This window comes from Equus przewalskii, unplaced genomic scaffold, assembly GCF_037783145.1.
Source record: "Equus przewalskii isolate Varuska unplaced genomic scaffold, EquPr2 ChrUn-10, whole genome shotgun sequence".
Classification (NCBI taxonomy): domain Eukaryota; kingdom Metazoa; phylum Chordata; class Mammalia; order Perissodactyla; family Equidae; genus Equus; species Equus przewalskii.
In genome coordinates this window covers 2,714,725-2,736,383 of record NW_027228747.1, presented here as the reverse complement: position 1 = coordinate 2,736,383, position 21,659 = coordinate 2,714,725, and the positions used below count along the sequence as shown (strand labels likewise).

The 21,659-nt window shown below is 41.8% G+C and overlaps 1 protein-coding gene and 1 long non-coding RNA gene across 5 annotated transcripts in view; one reads left to right on the top strand and one right to left on the bottom strand.

Moving 5' to 3' along the window:
• The window catches only part of LOC139081422 (uncharacterized), a 178,831-nt gene that overhangs the window by 5,420 nt on the left and 151,752 nt on the right, over positions 1-21,659 (top strand). The window lies entirely within an intron of this gene.
• Positions 12,398-20,277, bottom strand: LOC103547943 (periaxin-like). Of its 3 annotated transcripts, none has more exons than XM_070606991.1 (4): positions 20,224-20,276; positions 19,196-19,354; positions 14,777-17,489; positions 12,398-14,542 (listed from the first exon to the last, which is right to left on the bottom strand). In XM_070606991.1, exons 3-4 carry the CDS (start codon positions 15,257-15,259, stop codon positions 13,706-13,708), a joined length of 1,320 nt encoding a protein of 439 aa, XP_070463092.1. In that variant the 5' UTR covers positions 15,260-17,489; positions 19,196-19,354; positions 20,224-20,276; the 3' UTR covers positions 12,398-13,705. The 3 variants fall into 3 exon arrangements, with proteins under 3 accessions (XP_070463092.1, XP_070463093.1, XP_070463091.1); XM_070606992.1 differs by having other exon boundaries at positions 12,398-14,308; positions 14,543-17,489; positions 20,224-20,274; XM_070606990.1 differs by having other exon boundaries at positions 12,398-17,489; positions 20,224-20,277.

Below are 21,659 nucleotides of genomic sequence, written 5' to 3'. Positions count from 1 at the left end.
CACACAGATGTGCTCTGAGGGGCCCTCTGGTCCCTCAGGTGAGAGGATGAAGACAGCAGCATTCTTGTCTTCTAAGTGCAAAAGGCAAAGTGCAGGGGTGAGACAAAGGTTGAAAGAAGAGGCTGTGGGACAGAACGTGTATTTTTTTCTACTCCATCTCTATCCAGAATAGAAAAAAGACCACCTAAATAGGGGTGAAAGGGATTTTGGAGAAAAAATGAGGAGGAGGAGGCTGTAGTGTGTGGGCCAGACTGAGTGTGAGAGGCGGTGAATGGTACAGGCACATCTCTCTAGGTGTGGGCATCCCAGGGCTGAGAGCGCACGTGCCTCCCCCTTTTAGTGTCCCCAGGGTGACTACAGGCCTCGTAGAGAGCCCTTTCAATGCTGCAGAGAAGAAATGGTTGGGCAGGTCTTGGCATGAGTGTTGGAGAAACTCAGCCCCCTGAGAGGACATGTGGAAGTACCAATTATCCTGTGTCCTTCCTGGATTCTTGCCCATCTTCCTCTTCACATTCTGATCTGGTCACTTTTCTATTTCTGTCTTTAAGTGGATTTAAGTCATAGTATATTGATTGTTCCCTGTCACATGGCTCTATTTTGGACTCTAAACTTCAAGTCTCTTCTTATGTGGACTCCTATCTCCATTCCTTGAAACTTTCCCAGAGCTGTTTCCAGAGCCAAAACCATTTCCTGACCCAGAGACATCTCTTCATTTACAATATTCTGAAATTTCTCTCTCTGCTCCCTCAGGTCATTTCACTCATTCAGTGCCACCTTGACTTCCCAAGATTGAATATTTGCTGATTGTTGGCCTCTGGCTTTGTGATCATCTCCTCCAGTATTCCCTCCTCCTTGATGCAGTTGGCAGCTTTATTTCCAATATAAGAAGTCCCTAGTTCTCTTTTTTTTCTGTGAGGAAGATTGGCCCTGAGCTAACATCTGTTGCTAATCTTCCTCTTTTTGCTTGAGGAAAATTGTCACTGAGCTAACATCTGTGCCAATCTTCCTCTATTTTGTATGTGGAACGCCAGCACAGCATGGCTTGATGAGGGGTGCCAGGTCTGCACCCAAGATCTGAACCCATGAACCCTGGGCCGCCGAAGCAGAGTGTACGAACTTAACCACTTGGCCACGGGGCCTGCCTCCCCAGTTCATTTTGTTGTTGTGGGTAAAATCTACCACTCCTCACTGATTGAAGCCATAGTTTTGGATCATTGAATTACAAAGTTAGAGTCTCATTAGGATTTTTTGAGGTAACTACCTCCTCACCTTAACTGAAACCAGGCTTCTCCTGAATGATGCTACTTTTCAGCAGCTCCAGTGCAGGGTAGGCATTCTCCCTCCATTGTGTTGTGGCCTGGAGATGGGCCGAGCATACTTTTTGCTCATCACTGTGGCTTCTTTCAACAACCACTCCTCTACTGATGCACAAACACTCCACCCTCTTTCTATCATTTTTAGCTCGACTAATCTTGCCCTATAACCATATTCATTGAGGAGTTTGACACCTGTATCTTTCCACCCTGGCTTTTGTCATCAATCTAGAAAACTTCAACAACCATGTTGGTGACGCATCTGGCTCCTTCGTTTCGTGTACTCCTTTGATTTCCACCTCCACTCCACTTCAGCCACCCATTCAAATAGCCACACCCTAGAGCTTGTCATCATCCATAACACTCCACCTCTGAATCCGTGAACCCTGGATTTCCACGTATTGATCACACAGTATAGCCTTCTAACTCTTCTCCCAGGTTCCCACTAAACCCATTCTTAAAAAACAATCTTTATTTTTATTTTGAATAATTGCATTCCTACCACCCAGAGTTGATAGTAATAAACGTTTTGTCGTATTTGCTTCAAGTCTTATTAAAATAAATAAAACATTACACTACACTTAAGTCTCCTGTGCTGTTCTCCCAAGTTCTAATCTCCTCCTTTCCTCAGAAGCAACCCCACCGTCACAAATTTGGTGAATATGTGTGTGTGTCTGTGTGTGTGTCTGTATAAAATGTAATATTGTTTTTTGTTTTGAAATTCACATAGTGTACTGTACATAATTTGCAACTTGATTTTCACTCAATGTTATGTTTTAAAAATCTACACATACATAGTAAGTAGTTCATTCCTTCTAAGCACTCCATAGCATTCCAATATAAGACTATAGCGCAGTTTATTTATCCATTTTCCACGTTCATTGTTACAAACAGTGCTGCACTAAACACCCTGCCACTGTCTCCCCTCACAGAATAGTCAGCGCAGTGCTGGGGCTAAGGTGGGACCACAGCTAGACTCTGTGGTGCCTCTGTGTGACTTAGAAAGGCTTCCTCTTTCCGGGAATGTACGCCTCTGAACACATAGCTTGGCAAATGGAGGGTGTCTGGGCAAAGGTCAAAGTGCTCAGGTGGATGGAGCTTTGTGCTAGGGATGCGTGGCTGGTTGAGAAGATGTGGATTGGATTTTTTGGACTTGCTCCCTGTGGGCACCTCTGAACAGCAGACAAATTGCAAAGCAGGATGGGGTGCCTTGGGGTAAGAACAAAAACTTCAGTCATAGCCCTTGGGTTCAAATGCTAGCTTTTGTGACCATAGCAAATTACTTAATGTCTATGCCTCACTCCCCTCATCAGTAAAATGGGAATATAGAATTCTCTCTCTCATGGCTTGAGAGGTTATATATAGCAGTGTTTGACATATAGTATGTTTTATATAACCGTTAGATGTGACTGTCATACTTGTGCAAATTCCTTTAAGGTTTAAGACTAGCAGTAGAACTACTGGTTGGTAGGGTTTGCTCTTTTTAAATAAACCTGTTCTTTATCCCTTCACTATTTTTTCCGTCTGTCAATCTCCCTCTTGCCTTTTTTCATCTCTATCCTGGATTCCATAATCAAACTTTTGAAACTGTGGGCCTCAATCACTTATAATGCATTGTGATTGTTGTCAGCAATGGGTATGCATCTCAAAGAGGAGCAAACTAAGTCAAACCCAGATCACTCCCCAGAGCGGGCAGAAGGAAAGGATTGGATTAAGGGAGCAACAAGAATGACCTCCTTCCAGGTGTTATGACTCTTGTTATCTGGAGAGGGCCTCCACCTCCTTTGAGAGATGTCACAGAAATGATGGTGAGTGAGCTGAGCTTGATTTTTCCCTCTCACTTCCTTCCCCACCCTCCTCTCCCCTCCACTCCCACTTACCCCATGCACACACTCCTTCAACGAGCTATCTGATGTAATATTTACAGCTACTTAGTGCCTGTTATTTGCTTTCCTCTCACTGCTAGTTCTACATTATGCTTTTCTCGCTTTGTTTAGTTCTGTTGCCAAGAAATGTCCCATATTCTTAATTCTTTCTTAATACTCCCTGCAGCCCTTGTTCTACTAGAAATCTAGTTCCTTTGGTGATGCTGTTTCCCTGTGCTCTATGAAGTGGTGCCTAGCTGTTCCTGGTGAAGTCAGTGTGGGCTGGTGTATTGAGAATGTTTTGCAGTCAGTCACACTTAAGTTCAAATCTGAACTACGTCGTGGGTGAGCTGTGTGTCCTTGAACTCATGACTTAACTTCTAAAAACCTCAGTTTGCACACTGAGAAGTTTAAGGATCTCTGCTCCGAAGAGTTATTGTGAGGTAAAAAAGGAGTAAGTGACCTGACACCGTATGTTCCATAGTATATTCCTGATATATTCCGTATTGTTATCTTCTTTTGCCTGAAAAGCTGCTGTGACTAGCAACACCTGTCTTTACTGTAGGAATGAAATGTAGAGGGAAATTTGGCTATAAAATTATGCCTCCCTTTACACACATACAGTCTGGACCCAGGAGAGGTCCTGTGAGGATTTCTGTCCCTTCCTCCTATACCTGTGACCCTCGGCAGGGAACAGTGAGTGTCCTTGGGCCCTTCACCTTTCCTTGCACCTGCCCTGCCAAACCCAAACCTGTGATTAACCTAACTTCATTTTCTTTGTTTCTTCTGCCAGGCTGGTGGGCGCTGACGAATATCACAAACTGTGGTGCATTAGCTTCTCTCTACACATGTATGATTTTCTACCTTATCTAAGCTCTGAATACTGCCTGCCATCTCTTTTCTCAGTTCTAGTTGATGCCCTTTTCCAGACCTGTCAACAGGTGCTTCAAACCTTTCCTACTCTTTTCAAGCACCCCCTCCTCTGGTCTTTCTTTCAGTAGACCACTTCACTTCCTTCTTTTGTCACTTCTTTGTGGAGTGATTAAAAAAGCTTTGGGAGGGGCTGGCCCCGTGGCCGAGTGGTTAGGTTCGCGCGCTTCGCTGCAGGCAGCCCAGTGTTTCGTTGGTTCGAATCCTGGGGGCGGACATGGCACTGCTCATCAGACCACGCTGAGACAGCGTCCCACGTGCCACAACTGGAAGGACCCACAACGGAGAGTACACAGCTATGTACCGGGGGGCTTTGGGGAGAAAAGGGAAAAAATAAAATCTTTAAAAAAAAAAAAAAAAAAAAAAAGCTTTGGGAATCCAGTCTTGAGAAGACTATTTCCTTGAATAAATGACACAGCAGACATTTAAAGGAAGAAAAAATCACAAGGTCGCCAAGGTTAAGTTTAGTTTGTTCATGTGAATAAAACAGCAGTTTCTCCCCACGTGATTGATTATCATACTTACAGATGTCAGTATTGCAAAAGTCAGGGAAGAAGATTTTTACATTAGACAGTCAGCAGTTTACAGGAAACAGCTCAAGGCTTCATTGATTTGGGGAGACTAATTCTAGGTAGAATCTTCTTCCATATTTTTAGCCTATCTCAGAGTGTAAAGATTTTTTTTTCTCCAACTGTGGGACCTGATGTGCTTAGTCATACTGGTGGGGGGAAGGAGTCAGTTTTGCTTTCTCCATAGGTGCCGACAGTTGTGAATTCTTCTAAATTTCATTCTTCTCAAAGAATTCCACCTGGCCACAGACCAGGGTTTTTGCCCGGCCTCATCTCCTAGAAATTCCAGTTCACTGGGTCAGGGATGGAGTCTAAGAATTTGCTTTTCAAATACTCACCTCAGGTGATGCTGCTGCAGCTCCTCCCAGGAACCCCTTTCAGAAACACTGAGGTAATTGTATCTTCACTCATTTTTATCTCCTTTTGGCCTCAAGAGTATGAGGTATCTTATTCCTTTCCAAGGCTGCTTCTCTATATGTGCTCTTGATTCCATTTCTGTCATTTCTTCTAGGTCCTCGAGCCAGCAATGAGTCCCCTTCTCTGGTATCGACAGTCTCTTTCTTTTCATGATCTCCTTCTCCTTGGCTTGGAAATATTACTCTCTCATTTAGCAAATTTTTATTGAGGCCCATCCTTTAATTTCCTTCTTTGTAGAGGCTTCTTCTCTTTTCCTTGCCTTCTTTCCTACTTTTCCTTACTACCAGACTTCTTGAAAGGATCTTTCCTTTCCATACTGATTTGTAGTAATAATTACAACAACAAAAGTAAATAGTAATAAGAATAGCCACTAACGTTTATTGGATGTTACCCTGGACCAGACACTTTTCTAAGTGCTTTGCATATATTAACTATGTAGCAGACACTCCGCATAGCAATTAAAAAATGTGTTAGGATCTGTTTCTGGACTATTTATTTGGCTATATTGATCTGTATTATCTACTTTTCTGTCAGTATGCTATGGTTTTATTTATTGTAACTTTATAAAATACATTTTATTATCATACCCATTACTTAGTGGAATGCTCTTCTTTTGACCACTTTCCTCTGCTTCTCCTCCTACTTCAATTCATTTTTATCAGTGTCCTTCACTGACCTTTCTTCTCTGCCTACCTCACACTTGACTTAAAGCCCTTCCCAGCCTACCTCCAACCTGCTTTTCCAGCCACAATTCCCAGTATTTTTTGCCCTATATGCTTCAGCCAAAGACATCTACTCTTTGGTCCCTGGATGCAGTATTTCCTCAGTGTCTTTGCACATAGAGTTCCCTTCTCTGCCTGTGAGTTCTGGAAATATTGCATTCATCATAGCTACATGCCTCAAGAGTTCCTGCTGATTTAAGATGTTCAACATCTGGAATGTTCTTACTAGGACTTGTAGATAAGGACCAAGCAGTGATGGGGAGGGCTGCTCAGGGATCTTTCACGATGGCGTAGAGCACAGAGGGTGGAGGAGCGGAGACAGAGAGTTCTGGCTATTGGGGGAATTGGATATCGGATCTTTGACTTTTATTGAGTGTGAGACTGTGGGTGGTACAATTAGTCCATAATCAACTTCAACTGGGGCTTGCACTATGGAGGACTGGGTCGGAAGCCATCCTCTGGAATTGAAGCTAATGAGAACATTAAATGTGATTAAAATGTGAGGAGATGAATGATCAGCAGCAGGGATCCTCCCTTGGAAATTATTCTTAAGTGTGTTGCTAATGAGCGAGGGTATTTCCCAAGTGTCCCTCAGGGACATTGAGTATTGTTGCAGGAGGGTAGGAAGAGGAGAATCAGAGGGTGAGTATTAGCTGGTGTGTTTACATCAGTATCCAGACACGGCAGCTGCTCTGGTTCTACATGTTGACTGCACTTCAAAGAGAATATTACTAGAATGGAAGATTGTTATGGTGGCAACACGTGTGTTTTGGGACCAGACAGATTTGGGTCTAAAACCTGGCTCTATTAATGTAAGCCAGTCATTTGACCTTTCAGAGTCTCAGTTTCCTCTTCAATAAAATGAGTATCACACTTCTAGTCGCAGGTTGCTATGAGAATGAAATTAAGCAATAAATGATATGTTAAATAATATATGTAAAGCACATAATTTAATATTCCCAGTTCATAAGGTACTCAATAAAAATGTTAGTTTTGTACTCTTTCTCTTTTAGGACAAGTTGTTAAAATCATCAAGTTACCACAGCATGATAGAACAACCCTTTGAGAAAAAGCTCCTTTGCTCTAAAGCTCATCTAACAACCTCTGATATCTCTTAAATGAATCTATCCAGAGGGTGGGACTATCCCAGCACAGACAGCTGGTTCCTGTTCTCAATGTATATATATCTTGTAGTTAATAAATCAGACCCTTAAGCCTTTGCTTAGTATGAATCTGTCTCCCAGAGCTTCATTATATGTGAGTGTACAGAAAAAATTGACTTTATTCATCTTCAAAAGTTGAATCCAGACTCTGGACAAGGTATTTGAGACCCTGTAAGATCCTGCCTAAAAGACAGCCCACCTCTTTCTCTTCTCTTATTTTACGCTGTGGTTCTTAGATTATGAAGTTATTATGAAGGAGAAGAGAAACTATGAAAAACTTGGCTTAGCTATACAACTAGGCATTTATTTGAAGTTTCTTTGCTTTTGTTACCAAACCAGGTTTGTTTTGTCTGCTGCAAGATTATACCAATCACTGAGACGATGAGTTTGCAAAGAGAAAGGGTTTACTCATAAGGCAGCCAAGTGAGGAGACAGGAGAACCAGTCTCAAATCCACCTCCCTGCAAAATCGGGATTAGGGATATTTATGGGATGAAGGGGTGAGGTGGTCTGAAGTGTGGGAATAGATGATTGGAGGAGAGGAGAAGTGAAGTAACAGCTGATCTACACAAGCGTAGTCAAGCTTCGTGGCTCTTCATAGGACGCATGTTCACAAAATAGAAATGTTGCTATGATCTGAGGGTGGAGTTTTCAGCTCCTTGACATCTAAAGGTCACATCGGTCATCTGCACAGGCCAAGTTGATGAGTTGGTGTTCTCAGTAAGCCTGAACTGGACAAGGAGTTGACTCTCAGTTCCTGAAAAAGTTAAGCACTCCACACATTACCATGGTGACCCAAGCATCAGTGATGTTTTCTATACAGTGGGCTTTAGTAATGCATTATCTAACTACTTTTGCAAACAGACAACTAACTGAGTGTAGTTAAAGCAAGTTGGCCCCCAGTTTCACTTTCTCTTGCTAGAATAATTTTTTTTATTATTTTATTGAGGTCATAATAGTTTATAACATTGTGAAACTTCAATTGTACATTATTATTTGTCAGTCACCATACATATGTGCCCCTTTACCCGTTATGTCCACCCCCCCTACACCCCTTCCCCTCTGGTAACCACTAACCTGTTCTCTTTGTCCATGTGTTTGTTTATTTTCCACATATGAGTGAAATCGTGTAGTGTTTGTCTTTCTCTGTCTGGCTTATTTTGCTTAACATAATACCCTCAAGGTCCATCCATGTAGTTGCAAATGGGATGATTTTGTCTTTTTTATGGCTGAGTAGTATGCCATTGTATATATCTACCACATCTTCTTTATCCATTCATCAGTTGATGGGTGCTTGGGATGCTTCCACGTCTTGGCTATTGTGAATAGTGCTGCAATGAACATAGGGGTCCATAAGTCTCTGAATTGTTGATTTCAAGTTCTTTGGATAAATACCCAGTAGTGGGATAGCTGGGTTGTATGGTATTTCTAGTTTTAATTTTTTTTTTGTGAGGAAGATTGTGTCTGAGCTAACATCTGTTGCCAATTTTCCTCTTTTTGCTTGAGGAAGATTGTCACTGAGGTAACATTTGTGCCAATCTTCCTCTATTTTATGTGGGATGCCACCACAGCATAGCTTGACAAGCGGTGCTAGGTCCGCCCCTGGATTCCAAAACTGTGAACCCTAGGCTGCTGAAGCAGAGCGTGAGACCTTAACCACTATGCCACAAGGCCAGCCCCTATTTTTAATTTTTTGAGAAATCTCCATACTGTTTTCCATAGTGGCTGTACCAGTTTGCATTCCCATCAGCAGTGTATGAGGGTTCCCTTTTCTCCACATCCTCTCCAACATTTGTTATTTTTTGTCTTGGTAATTTTAGCCATTCTAACAGGTCTAAGGTGATATCTCATTGTAGTTTGGATTGGCATTTCCCTAATGATTAGTGATGTTGAACATCTTTTCATGTGCCTGTTGGCCATCTGTATATCTTCTTTGAAAAATATCTGTTCATGTCCTCTGCCCTTTTTTTTAAATTGGGTTGTTTTTTTTGTGGTTAGGTTGTAGGAATTCTTTATGTATTTTGGAGATTAACCCTTTGTCAGATATATGATGTTCAAGTATTTTCTCCCTGTTGGCAGGTTGTATTTTTGTTTTGTTCCTGGTTTCCTTTGCCTTGCAGAAGCTCTTTAGTCTGATGTAGTCCCATTTGTTTATGTTTTTTTTGTTTGTTTGTTTCCCTTGCCTGAGCAGACATGGTATTTGAAAAGATCCTTCTAAGACTGATGTCAAAGAGTGTACTGCCTATATTTTCTTCTAGGAGTTTTATGGTTTCATGTCTTACCTTCAAGTCTTTAATCCATTTTGAGTTAATTTTTGTGCATGGTGAAAGATAATGGTCTACTTTCATTCTTTTGCATGTGGCTGTCTAGTTTTCCAAACACTATTTATTGAAGAGACTTTCCTTCTTCCATTTTATGTTCTTGGCTCCTTTGTCAAAGATTAGCTGTCCATAGATGTGTGGTTTTGTTGCTGGGATTTCAATTTTGTCCCATTGATCTGTGTGTCTGTTTCTGTGCCAGTACCATGCTGTTTTGATAGCTTTGTGGTATATTTTGAAGTCAGGGATTGTAATGCCTCCAGCTTTGTTCTTTTTTTTCTTTGAGAAAGATTAGCCCTGAGCTAACTGCTGCCAATCCTCCTCTTTTTGCTGAGGAAGGCTGGCCCTGAGCTAAGATCCGTGCCCATCTTCCTCCACTTTATATGTGGGACACCTACCACACTGTGGCATGCCAAGTGGTGCCTCGTCCGCACCCGGGATCTGAACCAGCGAACCCTGGGCCAATGAAGCAGAACGTGTGCATTTAATCGCTGTGCTACCGGGCTGGCCCCTCCAGCTTTGTTCTTTTTTCTCAGGTCTAGAATAATTTTCTTGATGCTGAACTCTTCAAATTTAGAAGAGGCAAAAAGTAAGGTTGAGATGTTGCTTGAAAAAGGGTCAGGGTTTGGTCCTCTTCCTCGTAGACTCAGATACTCACGTTAGTGTTCCAGAGTTGATTAGACTGAGGAAAGTTGTTTCATTGTAATTAAATCACCAGGGACTGAAGTATGAAATCCAGAATGCCAGCTTATTAATTTATGTTCAGAACTGCACTGTCAGAAACACACTAGGTGCCTGTATTAATCTGGCTAATGGAGGATTTCTCCTTTTGGGAAAATTACAGGAAGCCAAAATTTTTAGAAGGCTTCCTGGTGAGTTTTATGTCTGAGCCAGACAGTTGGTTGTGTGATTCAGATAATGAATATGATCAGGTACTGATGTGCTGACACATTTATTTCAACAACTAGGACGTACTGGACCGAAATGACAGTGGAGTAGCTTGTCAGAGCACTTTCTCCCTTGAGCAGTCCTTGATGATACTCTAACATTGGTCTTTCTCCTTTTTCTTGTGAAATAATCTGAGGTTTATAAATAAGTGTAGGGAATAATATAAACATCATCTTGCTTAAGAATACTTTTGGCCTTGTTTATTCTTTCAATCCCATTTTTTCCCCTTTCTCCAGAGACAACTACTATCCTGAATTTGGTGTTTAACATTCCCATAAAGATTTTTATATTTACGAAATATGTATTAACTACCAATAATATATGGTATTGTTATGTATATTGTAAGACTGTATTAATGGTATCACGCCATATATACTTGTTCTACAACTTTTTCACTCAATATTATATATATATATATATTTTTTTTAAAGATTTTATTTTTTCCTTTTTTTCCCCAAAGCCCCCCGGTACATAGTTGTGTATTCTTCGTTGTGGGTTCCTCTAGTTGTGGCATGTGGGACGCTGCCTCAGCGTGGTCTGACGAGCAGTGCCATGTCCGCGCCCAGGATTCGAACCGACGAAACACTGGGCCGCCTGCAGCGGAGCGCGCGAACTTAACCACTCGGCCACGGGGCCAGCCCCACACTCAATATTATATTTTGGGGACTTGTCCACGTTGAGACTTAGCTCAGCCAAGTTTTTCATAGCATTTCTGTTTTCTTTGTTATGATTCCAGAACCTAAGAACCATAGTGTTGCAGCTCAAAGAAGAGAAAGAGGTGGGCTCACTGTTTCATTCCATATTATATTTTGGGGACTTGTCCGTGTTGAGATATCTATATCTATCCCTCTAGCTCATTCATTTTAATTTAATTTAATTTTAATTTAATTGCTGTATAGCATTCTAGAATATGGATATATCACAATTTATTTATCTGTTCTTCAGTTGAACTTTTAAGTCATTTGCAGCATTTTGCTGACTCGTGTGTGGTTGCCAAATTGCTTCATAAGTGGTTACCAGTTTAGACCTTCATTGCTCCTTATCTTCCCCAACACTGAATATTGCCAGAATTTAGCTTTTTCTAATCTGATGGGTATGAAATGTATGCAATGGTATTTCACTGTGCTTTAATTTTCTATTTCCCTGAGTATCATTATAAAAATGCCTCTTGGCCACTTAGATTTCTATTTTGGTGAATTTTCTCTTTAGAAGTTTCACTGTTTCTTCCCAGTTTGATATTTAGAAGTTCTTTGTATAGTCTGGCTATTAATCACTTGTTGTTTGTAGGCATTGCAGAAATTTTATCCTAGTCTGTGGCTTGTCTTTTTTACTTTTTCAGAGTGTCTTTTGATTTATAGACATTTAGAATTTAATTGTAGTAAAATTAATGACTTTTTTCCCATGGTTTTTGTATTTCTTATTTAAGAAATCTGTTCTTACTTTGCAGTCATAAAGATATTCTCCTATATTTTCTTTACAATTTTAAAAAATTTGGCTTATCACACTTTGGCCTTTAATTTACTTGGAATTGATTTTGTATATGGTATGAAGTGGAGATAAAACTTTTTTTCATATGGAAAAACCAGTTATCTTGGCACTATTGATTGAAAGATTTGTCTTTCCCCACTGATACAGAGCCGTTACTGTTATATATCAAGGATGCATGGGTCTGTTTCTGAATGTTCCATTGCTCTATGTCTGTCCTTATAACAATTCCACACTGACTTAAATAATGTCACTTTGTAATATATTTTGATAACTGGTAAGATGACATTCCTCCTCCTTATTTATCTAAAAATTGTCCTGGCCATTTTAGATTCTTTGCTTTTTTTTTTTTTTTTTTTAAAGATTTGCACCTGAGCTAACAACTGTTGCCAATCTTCTTTTTTTTTTTCTGCTTTTTTCTCCCCAAATCCCCCCAGCACATAGTTGTATATTTTTAGTTGTGGGTCCTTCTAGCTGTAGCATGTGTGATGCCGCCTCAACGTGGCTTGGTGAGCGGTGCCATGTCCGCACCCAGGATCTGAACCAGCGAAACCCTGGGCTGCTGAAGCAGAGTGTGAACTTAACCACTTGGCCACGGGGCCAGCCCCTCTTTGCTCTTGTATATAACTTTTAGAATTAGTGTGTGAAGCTTCACAAAAAGCCTTGTGGAGACTTTAAATAAAATTAACTTTATTGAGGTATAATTTACAAATGATAAAATACACCAATTTTAAGTATGCAATTCTATGAGTTTTGACAAAAACGTATCTCCGTGTAGAATAATTCCATCACTCAAGACAGTTCCCTTATGTTCCTCTTTCCAGCCAATTCATAGGTTCTTAAGTTCTATTAGCCCTAGTCAACCACTGATCAACTTTCTATTTTTATATTTAGTAAGTTTCATGTAAGTGGAATCATAGATGCACCTAAGAATAGGGGCTTGGTGGTTTTGATACGCAAAGAAACTACCAACGTGGTATCTTTGATTTTAGGGCATCCTCCTTTCTGCCACCATCTAATGTGGGGCAGACCAAAAATTATGGTCCATGTTGCTGTAAGAGAAATTTTGGCTTCAGAACTGGTAATGCATTTATAATTTTTCACTCTTTAGAGATGCAAGTTTAGCTTTGACATCGTACAAAGATGAGCTCTCAAAAAGACGCAACTAAACCCCAAGCTCCTTAAATACTTTGCATTATTCTTCTAAATTTAGTCCCACACAGTATTTATTTAACTCAGTATTTCCTAACAAAATAGCCCACATACCCTACATTCTTTGGAAGGAACCCAATAACACAGATTAGCGTAGTTACATGTTTAAAAGAAAAAGATAGAAATAGATACATCCACTTTTAGAAATAAGTTTTATAATGAATTGCTTGCCTGTAACAGTTACTTATTTCTTATATTGCTGCTTGAGTTAATTTCAATTCTATTTATTATTCATCCCTAGAATTAGCCCCTCTGCTCTTGGACATAGTCATAGAGTGGAGTGCTACTTCGGAAATTGTAGGAACTTGAGCCAATACTTCCCCCTCTATAGTTACTCCCTTCTCTCTGATCATAATAGCCACCTTGTCTATTATCCTCCTTGCAAATTAACAATGTATTGGTAGTGTTGGATCTAGACTGTTCACAGGAAGGAGTAAATTGTCCAGAACCACAATTTGAGGAGCTTTCTGCTTGTCTATAACTGCTTCGTGATTGCCCTTCTTTACAATTTGAATAGCTACAGCCAGATTCCTGCTGACCCTGGCTCCATCCTTGGCTTTGTTGCCTACATGTTCTTGACTGTCTGTGAATACTCTCATATCTATCAGGCTCACTACCTGATGGGCTGTAACTCCTACTTCTTTCTTTTTGGCTGTACCCTGACCATTCCTGGCTATTTCTTCTTGATTGATTGGGAGTTGAGCCTATTTTGGACCTACTATACTCATCATGAGTTCCACTTGAACTTGAACTACATCTCCCTTTTAATTCATGTTGCTGACCAGATCCAGAACCACATTGTCCAGAGCTAGATGAGTGACATGGACCAGACCCATACTGCTCAGTGCCAGAATACTGACTTGATCCAGAACCACATTGACCAGAGATAGATGAGTGACGTGAACCAGACCCATATTGTTCAGAGCTAGAACATTGACCTGAGCCAGACCCCTGTTGACTCTGGCTGGAACACTGACCTGTGGCAGAGCTGTGTTGGCCATAGTGAGTAGACTGACTCCATGCAGACCCAGATTGGCCATGACCAGAAGACTGACTTGAGCCAGACCCATGTTGGCCATAGCTAGAAGACTGACCTGAGCCAGACCTGTGTTGGTTATAGCTGGAAGAATGACCTGATCCAGATGCATATTGACTACAGCTTGAGGACTGTCCTGAAATAGAACCATGTTGTCCATAGCTAGAAGATTGACCTGAGGCAGAGCTATGTTGGCCATGCCTAGAAGACTGACCTGAGCCAGACCCATGGTGGCTATGGCTAGAAGATTGACTTGAGCCAGATCCATGTCGGCTGTGGCTACAAGACTGACTTGAGCCAGAGCCATGTTGGCCATAACTAGAAGACTGACCTGAGCCAGACCCATGTCGGCTATGGCTAGAAGATCGACTTGAGCCAGATCTGTGTTGGCCATAGCTGGAAGACTGACCTGATCCAGATGCATGTTGACCACAGCTTGATGACTGTCCTGAAATAGAACCATGTTGCCCATAGCTAGAGGATTGACCTGAACCAGAGCCATGTTGGCCATGCCTAGAAGACTGACTTGAGCTAGAGCCATGTTGGCCATAACTAGAAGACTGACCTGAGCCAGACCCATGTCGGCCATGGCTAGAAGATTGGCTTGAGCCAGATCTGTGTTGGCCATAGCTGAAAGACTGACCTGACCCAGATGCATGTTGACCACAGCTTGATGACTTTCCTGAAATAGGACCATGTTGTCCATAGCTAGAGGATTGACCTGAGCCAGAGCCGTGTTGGCCGTGCCTAGAAGACTGACTTGAGCCAGAACCATGTTGGCCATAACTAGAAGACTGACCTGAGCCAGACCCATGTCGGCTATGGCTAGAAGATCGACTTGAGCCAGATCTGTGTTGGCCATAGCTGGAAGACTGACCTGACCCAGATGCATGTTGACCACAGCTTGATGACTGTCCTGAAATAGAACCATGTTGTCCATAGCTAGAAGATTGACCTGAGGCAGAGCTATGTTGGCCGTGCCTAGAAGACTGACCTGAGCCACACCCATGTTGGCTATGGCTAGAAGATTGACTTGAGCCAGATCCATGTCGGCTGTGGCTACAAGACTGACTTGAGCCAGAGCCATGTTGGCCATAACTAGAAGACTGACCTGAGCCAGACCCATATCGACTATGGCTAGAAGATCGACTTGAGCCAGATCTGTGTTGGCCATAGCTGGAAGACTGACCTGATCCAGATGCATGCTGACTATAGCTTGATGACTGTCCTGAAATAGGACCATGTTGTCCATAGCTAGAGGATTGACCATATCCAGACTCATGCTGTCCAGAGCTTGATGATTGACCTAAGCCAGATCCATGCTCAAAGCCAGAAGACTCTCCTGAGCTAGACCCATGTTGCCCAAGGCCAGAAGACTGACCTGATCCAGACCCATGTTGCCCAAAGCCAGAAGACTGACCTGATCCAGACCCATGCTGGCCATGTTGAGAGGACCGGCCAGAGCCAGATCTGTGGCTAGAAGACTGGCTTGATCCAGACCTATGTTGGCCATAGCTGGAAGACTGACCTGAGCTAGATCTATGCTGGCTGCCGCTTGATGACTGTCCTGATGTAGAACCACGTTGTCCATAGCTGGAGGGTTGACCAGAGCCAGATACACACTGACTAAAGCCAGAAGACTGACCTGAGCCAGACTCATGTTGGCTGTAGCTAGAAGACTGACCTAAGCCAGATCCATGCTGGCCACAACTAGAAGACTGACCTGAGCCAGATATGTGTTGGCCGTAGCTAGACTGACCTGACCCAGATCTTTGTTGTCCAAAGCCAGAGGACTGACCTGATGCAGAACCATGTTTTCCATGGCTAGAAGATTGACCATATCCAGACTCACGCTGTCCACAGCTTGAGGATTGACCTAAACCAGATCCATGCTCACCAAAGCCAGAAGACTGACCTGATGCAGACCCATCATGACCAAAACTAGAAGACTGACCTGAGCCAGACCCATGTTGGCTGTGGCTAGAAGACTGACTTGATCCGGACCCATGTCGGCTGTGGCTAAAAGATTGGCCTGATCCAGACCTATGTTGGTGATAGCTAGACGACTGCCTTGAACCAGTTCCATAGCTAGAAGACTGACCTGATCTAGGTCCATGTTGGTTATAGCTTGATGACTGTCCTGATTGTTCATAGCTAGAGGATTGACCTAAGCCAGATCCATGCTGACTAAAGCCACAAGACTCTCTGGAGCCAGACTCTCGTTGACTAAAGCCAGAAGACTGACCTGAGCCAGATATGTGTTGGCCATAGCTAGAATGACTTAATCCAGACCCTTGTTGTCCAAAACTGGAGGACTGACCTGAAGCAGAACCATGTTTTCCTTGGCTAGAAGTTTGACTATATCTAGATTCATGCTGTCCACACCTTGATGATTGACCTATGCCAGATCTATGCTGATCAAACCCAGAAGACTGATCTGAGCCAGACCCATGTTGGTTGTGGCTAGAAAACTGACTTGAACCAGACCCATGTTGACTGTAGCTGGAAGATTGACCTGATCCAGACCCATGTTGGCTATAGCTAGAAGACTGTCCTAAACCTGATCTGTGTTGGCTATAGCTAGACTGACCTGATCCAGACCTTTGTTGTCCAAAGCCAGAGGACTGACCTGAAGTAGAACCATATTTTGCATAGCTAGAACCATATTCAGATTCGTGTTGTCCGTGGGTTGATGACTGACCTAAGCTAGATCCATGCTGACCAAAGCCAGAAGATTCTCTTGAGCTAGAACCATCTTGCCCAAAGCCAGAAGATTGACCTGATCCAGATCCATATTGGCCATCCCTTGAAGACTGACCTGAGCCTGAACCATGTTTTCCATAGCTGGAGGTCTGTCCTGATGTAGACTCGTGTTGAGTAAAGCCTGAAGACTGACCAGACCCGGATCCATGTTTTCCACTGCTTGATGACTCACCTAAATTGGATCCTAAGCTAGACTCATGGTATTTCTGACCAGAAGATTGATTATAGCCAGACCCATATTTTCCATAATTAGAGGATTGGTCTGATCCGGAGCCATGGTTTTGTCTTCCACAACTCCCTGAATGACCACCTGAGTTGGATTCATAGTGTTTTTGCCTAGAAGAATGACTGGAGCCAGAACCATATTGTCCACAGCTAGAAGACTCTCCAGATCCAGATTCTTGGTGACCATGGTTAGAAGATTGTCCTGATCCAGACCTGTGTTTAATGCTTCCTCTAGAGCCCCTGGAACTAGAATCATTTTCTCCTGCACTCCAACTTGAATAACTGGAAGATGATTCTTGCCCTTTGTCCTCCTCTTCTGTTTCACTCTGTTCCTCTTGGTGCCAGTGACTGTAGTCTCTTTGCTTTGATCCTGAAGCTTGGCAGTAATCTTTGCTGATGATTTTATTACAAGCCTGAGCCAGCCTGAATATCATCAGAAGATATTCAGTAAAATCCACTTTCCTGTTATGATCTCGATCCAGACTTTGCATGATGATATCCACAGTGTCTGGATCATCTGGATTCTGCATAGGAAGAAGGTACAAAGGGTGGCTCTGTCAGTATGGACCAAACACCCAGCTAGCCAGTTGAAGGAAGGCTGTAGAAATGTGAATGCTTGGCTTACTTAGGTGGAGCTCAACCACATAGTCCTTTAGGGTGGACTGCTCTATCCTGAGCACAAAGAGAGACAGGAATATACAATGAATAATGCAGTAAGAAATAGCTAGAAGAGGATGCAAGGAAGATGACAGGAAACAAAGGAATCAATTATTTTTTGTAAAGAATGGGTCAAATATGAATGATTAGCTAATTTATAAATAATGATTTTGGATACTTCCATTTGTTATATATGACTTTTCTTTATTTGTCCACTCTTTAATTCATTCATTCATCTTCTCGTTCAACAAAGATTTATTGGGCACTAACTATCTGCCTAGCATTGAGTTAGATGCAGGGATAAAGCAGTGAAAGAGTTTGATTCCTGAAGAAATGGAACTTAAAGTTTAGTGGGCTAGACACACAAACAAAATGATAATTTATTGTGATAATGTTTCTATGAGAGTATACCAGAGGGGAATCACTTGGGGTTCAAGGAAGGTTAATGAGAGGAAGTGATGTCTTTTGAAGGATGAGTTGGAATTAGCCAAATGAAGGGATAGGAAGGGAGGGAGGGGGATCAAAAGATTGTTCCAGGCAGAGAGAACAATATAAACAAAGAGCTGGAGGTGAGAGAAGGCATGACTCATGGCTCATACAAGGAACTGAAAGAAATAGAGGATTGCTAAATTTAGAGTCTCAGCAGTCAAGAGATGTGGCTAGAGAGATAAATAGGGGCCAGATCATGCCTTTTTAAGTCATATTAAGGAACTTTGGACTTATTATAAGAGCTGGGAGCTGTTGAAGGATTTTGAACTGAGTGTGAAGTGATTAGATTTGCATCCAACACAGATTGGAAGTAGGAGGTGGCCTGAACCAGAGAACTAACAATAGTGATGGAAAGAAATGGACTGTTTTGAGAGACTGTTGATGAATTTGATGGAGCTTGGAGGGTGGAGGAGTCTGCTGAGAGAAGAAGTCAAGAACGGCACCAGATTTTTGCCTTGGACAAAGAGGAGAAGGAGAGTTTAAGAGGGTAAGATGATGTGTTTTGCATCTGACACACTGAATTTAAGACATCCATAGGAATCCAAATACAAATATTCAGTAGGCAGCTGGATTTAATAAATAGAAGATTAAGAACTAGATTCAAACTCTCAAATATTTATTTCTATAGCTAATATTTAAGGTGTTGGTTACCCTATTTTATGATTTAGGAGTAAGATGTTAATTTTCTGAACTCAGAGGCATTATAGTGCCAGAGTCTCAGAAATGGGTAGTGGTCAGGATGTTCTGGGCTGAAGAAAGAAAAAGAAAGGGAAGAAGATGTATTTCACCTACTTTGCAGTTTTTCTAAGGACCATCTCAGTTTCTCTTCCAGAAGAATTGCTACTCTCATAGGACGTTATTTAAACTATGGGTTTTGTCTGCTATTTAGTAGAATCACTCCCTTGGTCATGTTATGGAGACCAATATGGGTCAACTTTTGACCTTATTTCCAAGCCTTTACCAAAGCCTGTTCTCTATCACTGACTAGGAAGAGTCCTCTAGGAGTTTGACATCTGTGAAAAAAGGTAGGGAGGAGTGAAGAAGAGAAGTGTAGCTGTCTTCAGCCCTGACCTGGAGTTCTTACCTTCAGAATTTGATGAAACTCATTTTCCAAAAGTTCTTTCAGTTCTGCCTTGTTCAGCCTGGCACACTCCTCATCCTGGGTGGCATATTGGTAGAAAATATCGATGACAGTGACAATGCTTTGCAGGAGTTCAGGCATCTTTTTGTAAATTTGATTAACCTAAAGGGGAAAAAAAATGAGAGAGACCCACTTCTTATTGTTCCATTTTTTTTGCTTAAATACATAAATAGTTTCAGTCATTTGTAATTGTTCAGAATTAATCAGCCATGATTAATTTCATCCTGTTGTAATGAAGAACGAATCCAGAGTTGAATGACTTGTTCAAGCCATGCATCAAGAGAGTGATGAAGTTAGGAACAGAATCTGTATCTCTTGTTTCCATTCCTGAATGAATATAGGAAAAGTGGCTTTGTCTTTTGGGTTCCCTGCCTCTACCAGGGATAATTTTATGAGGTTTTTTCCTTGAGTTGTAGAAATCCTGAGGGGGCCAATCCATTCACTTGCTTGATTCCTCTCTAGGCCCCAACCATCACGTTAGGGAGGGACTGATCCATTGTCTACATGGCATCCCTGAGTCCAACTAAGGGGCACAGTGACTAAACTGGATCCTCATGACTTCTAGGCCAGAGAAAGTAGACAAAGTGCACAAAGCCAACCACAGGCCTAGCTGATATGGAGTTGGGTGCAGCTGCTGTAGGCTCAGTGGCTCACCTTCTGTTTTCATTCTCCAAGCGGGGACTGACCCTCGGGCTTTATCACTTACTCAACAGTGAGAAAGAGCCCAGTAGTAAAAGAAGCAACCTGCCTAGTGGATTATTAGAGTCCCATGATCTTTAAGGAAATGACCCCAAAGAAATGAGGGACTATCAGTCCTAGTTATCACTTCATTTTCCTTCTCAATAAAGTTAAACTTATACCGCAGTTCCCCAAAGTATTTTAAAATAATGCCTGGTATCCAGTGCCTCTTTGCCTGAGAGCACATCCTGGATTCTTATAATTTAGAGCTCTAAGTAGTCCTGCTCACTTACCTAGTTCACCAGAGGCACAAGTAGGATGGAGACTGAAGCAGCTTACAGGGTGCTGCTAGTTGGGGATAGTGGCCTTTTTATAGAGGGAATAATGGTCCATCTTAGGGAGGAGCTGCTCTCTTTCAGATTTCCTAATTCACTCCCAAACAAGCACAGCTCCACCTCCATCTCCACCTCCCAGGTGTTTACCTTCTCACTTCCTCTCATGTTGGCCGGCTATTGCATTAGCAGTTCCCAAATCTGGGCGAGTATCAGCCCCACCTGCCAGAGTCTCTAAATACTACAGAAAGACCTCTTTGCAAATTCAACAAGGTATCTAGCATAATGCCTTGATAACAAATTATGTGGACTTTAAGAAGTTGAATGAAGTGTGTGCAGGGACATTAGGGACCAAATGTCAAAGAATTATGGAATGTGATTTTTAAAAGGAACCTTAAAGATGACCTAGTCAAACTCTTCCTTGTTAGCCAATTTTCCTTATCCAGCCAAAGTGTCACCCATGATTATTACTACCTCTTGGAATGGATCATGGCTGCAGAGGCCCTGTTGTCTCTTTACCTAACTCTATTTACCAGACCTTAGCGGCCATTCATCAATGTAGCTTTCACTTCAACCACTATACAACCTTGGGAAGAAATCCATGCTCTTTACCATGGTATCCAGTGGCTTCCCTCCAGCCCCATCTCCTCTCTCTCTATTCGTCTTTAAGCTCCACCTGTAATTAACGACTTAAACCTTTCTGAATATACCATACTACTTCGTATTTTTTCTTGGAATATCTTTCCTCATTATCTGCCTAGTTAACTCCTATTCATTCTTCAAAATCCACCTTAGACATCCACTAGGAAATCTTTCTTGAATTACTCTAGACAGAGTTATAATTATGTACCTTATTCATAATTTTATTGTAATATCAATCATACTATATTATAATTTTTGAAAATTGCCTTACTATATAATGTTTAATATAAAAAATTAGAAAATATAGATAAGCAAAGAAAATGAAAATACCTGTAATGCTACTACCCAGAAATAGCTCCTGTTAATTATTTTGTGTATATTCTTTCATACACATACACATACAGATATATATTTGCCTGTGTGCCTATATCACTTCTAGAGTCTGAGCTCCTTGAGAATAAGGAATGGGCATTATTAATCCCTGTGTCATCTAGACACTCAGCACATTGCTTGGCACATAAAGGTCCCCGACAAATGTTTGTCAAATTGAACTGAAAGAGGAGCAGAGGTCATAACCTCAGCGCTCTTCACTGACCAAGTTCTGCTTTTTCACGGTAAGACTAGGGTCTGCCCTCTCTCTTGCCATCCTCACCTCAGAGGACATGATTTCACTTGAATATAAACTGAGTCTTAGCACTGAGAATCAACAAGTGACTTTCTGCTTATCCCTAAGGACCTTGCTCTACATGCCGTGC

Excerpts from the sequence above, each read along its gene's own strand:
- LOC103547943 (XM_070606990.1), bottom strand. The coding sequence starts at position 15,259 with ATGAGTCTGGATATGGTCAATCCTCTAGCTATGGACAACATGGTCCTA.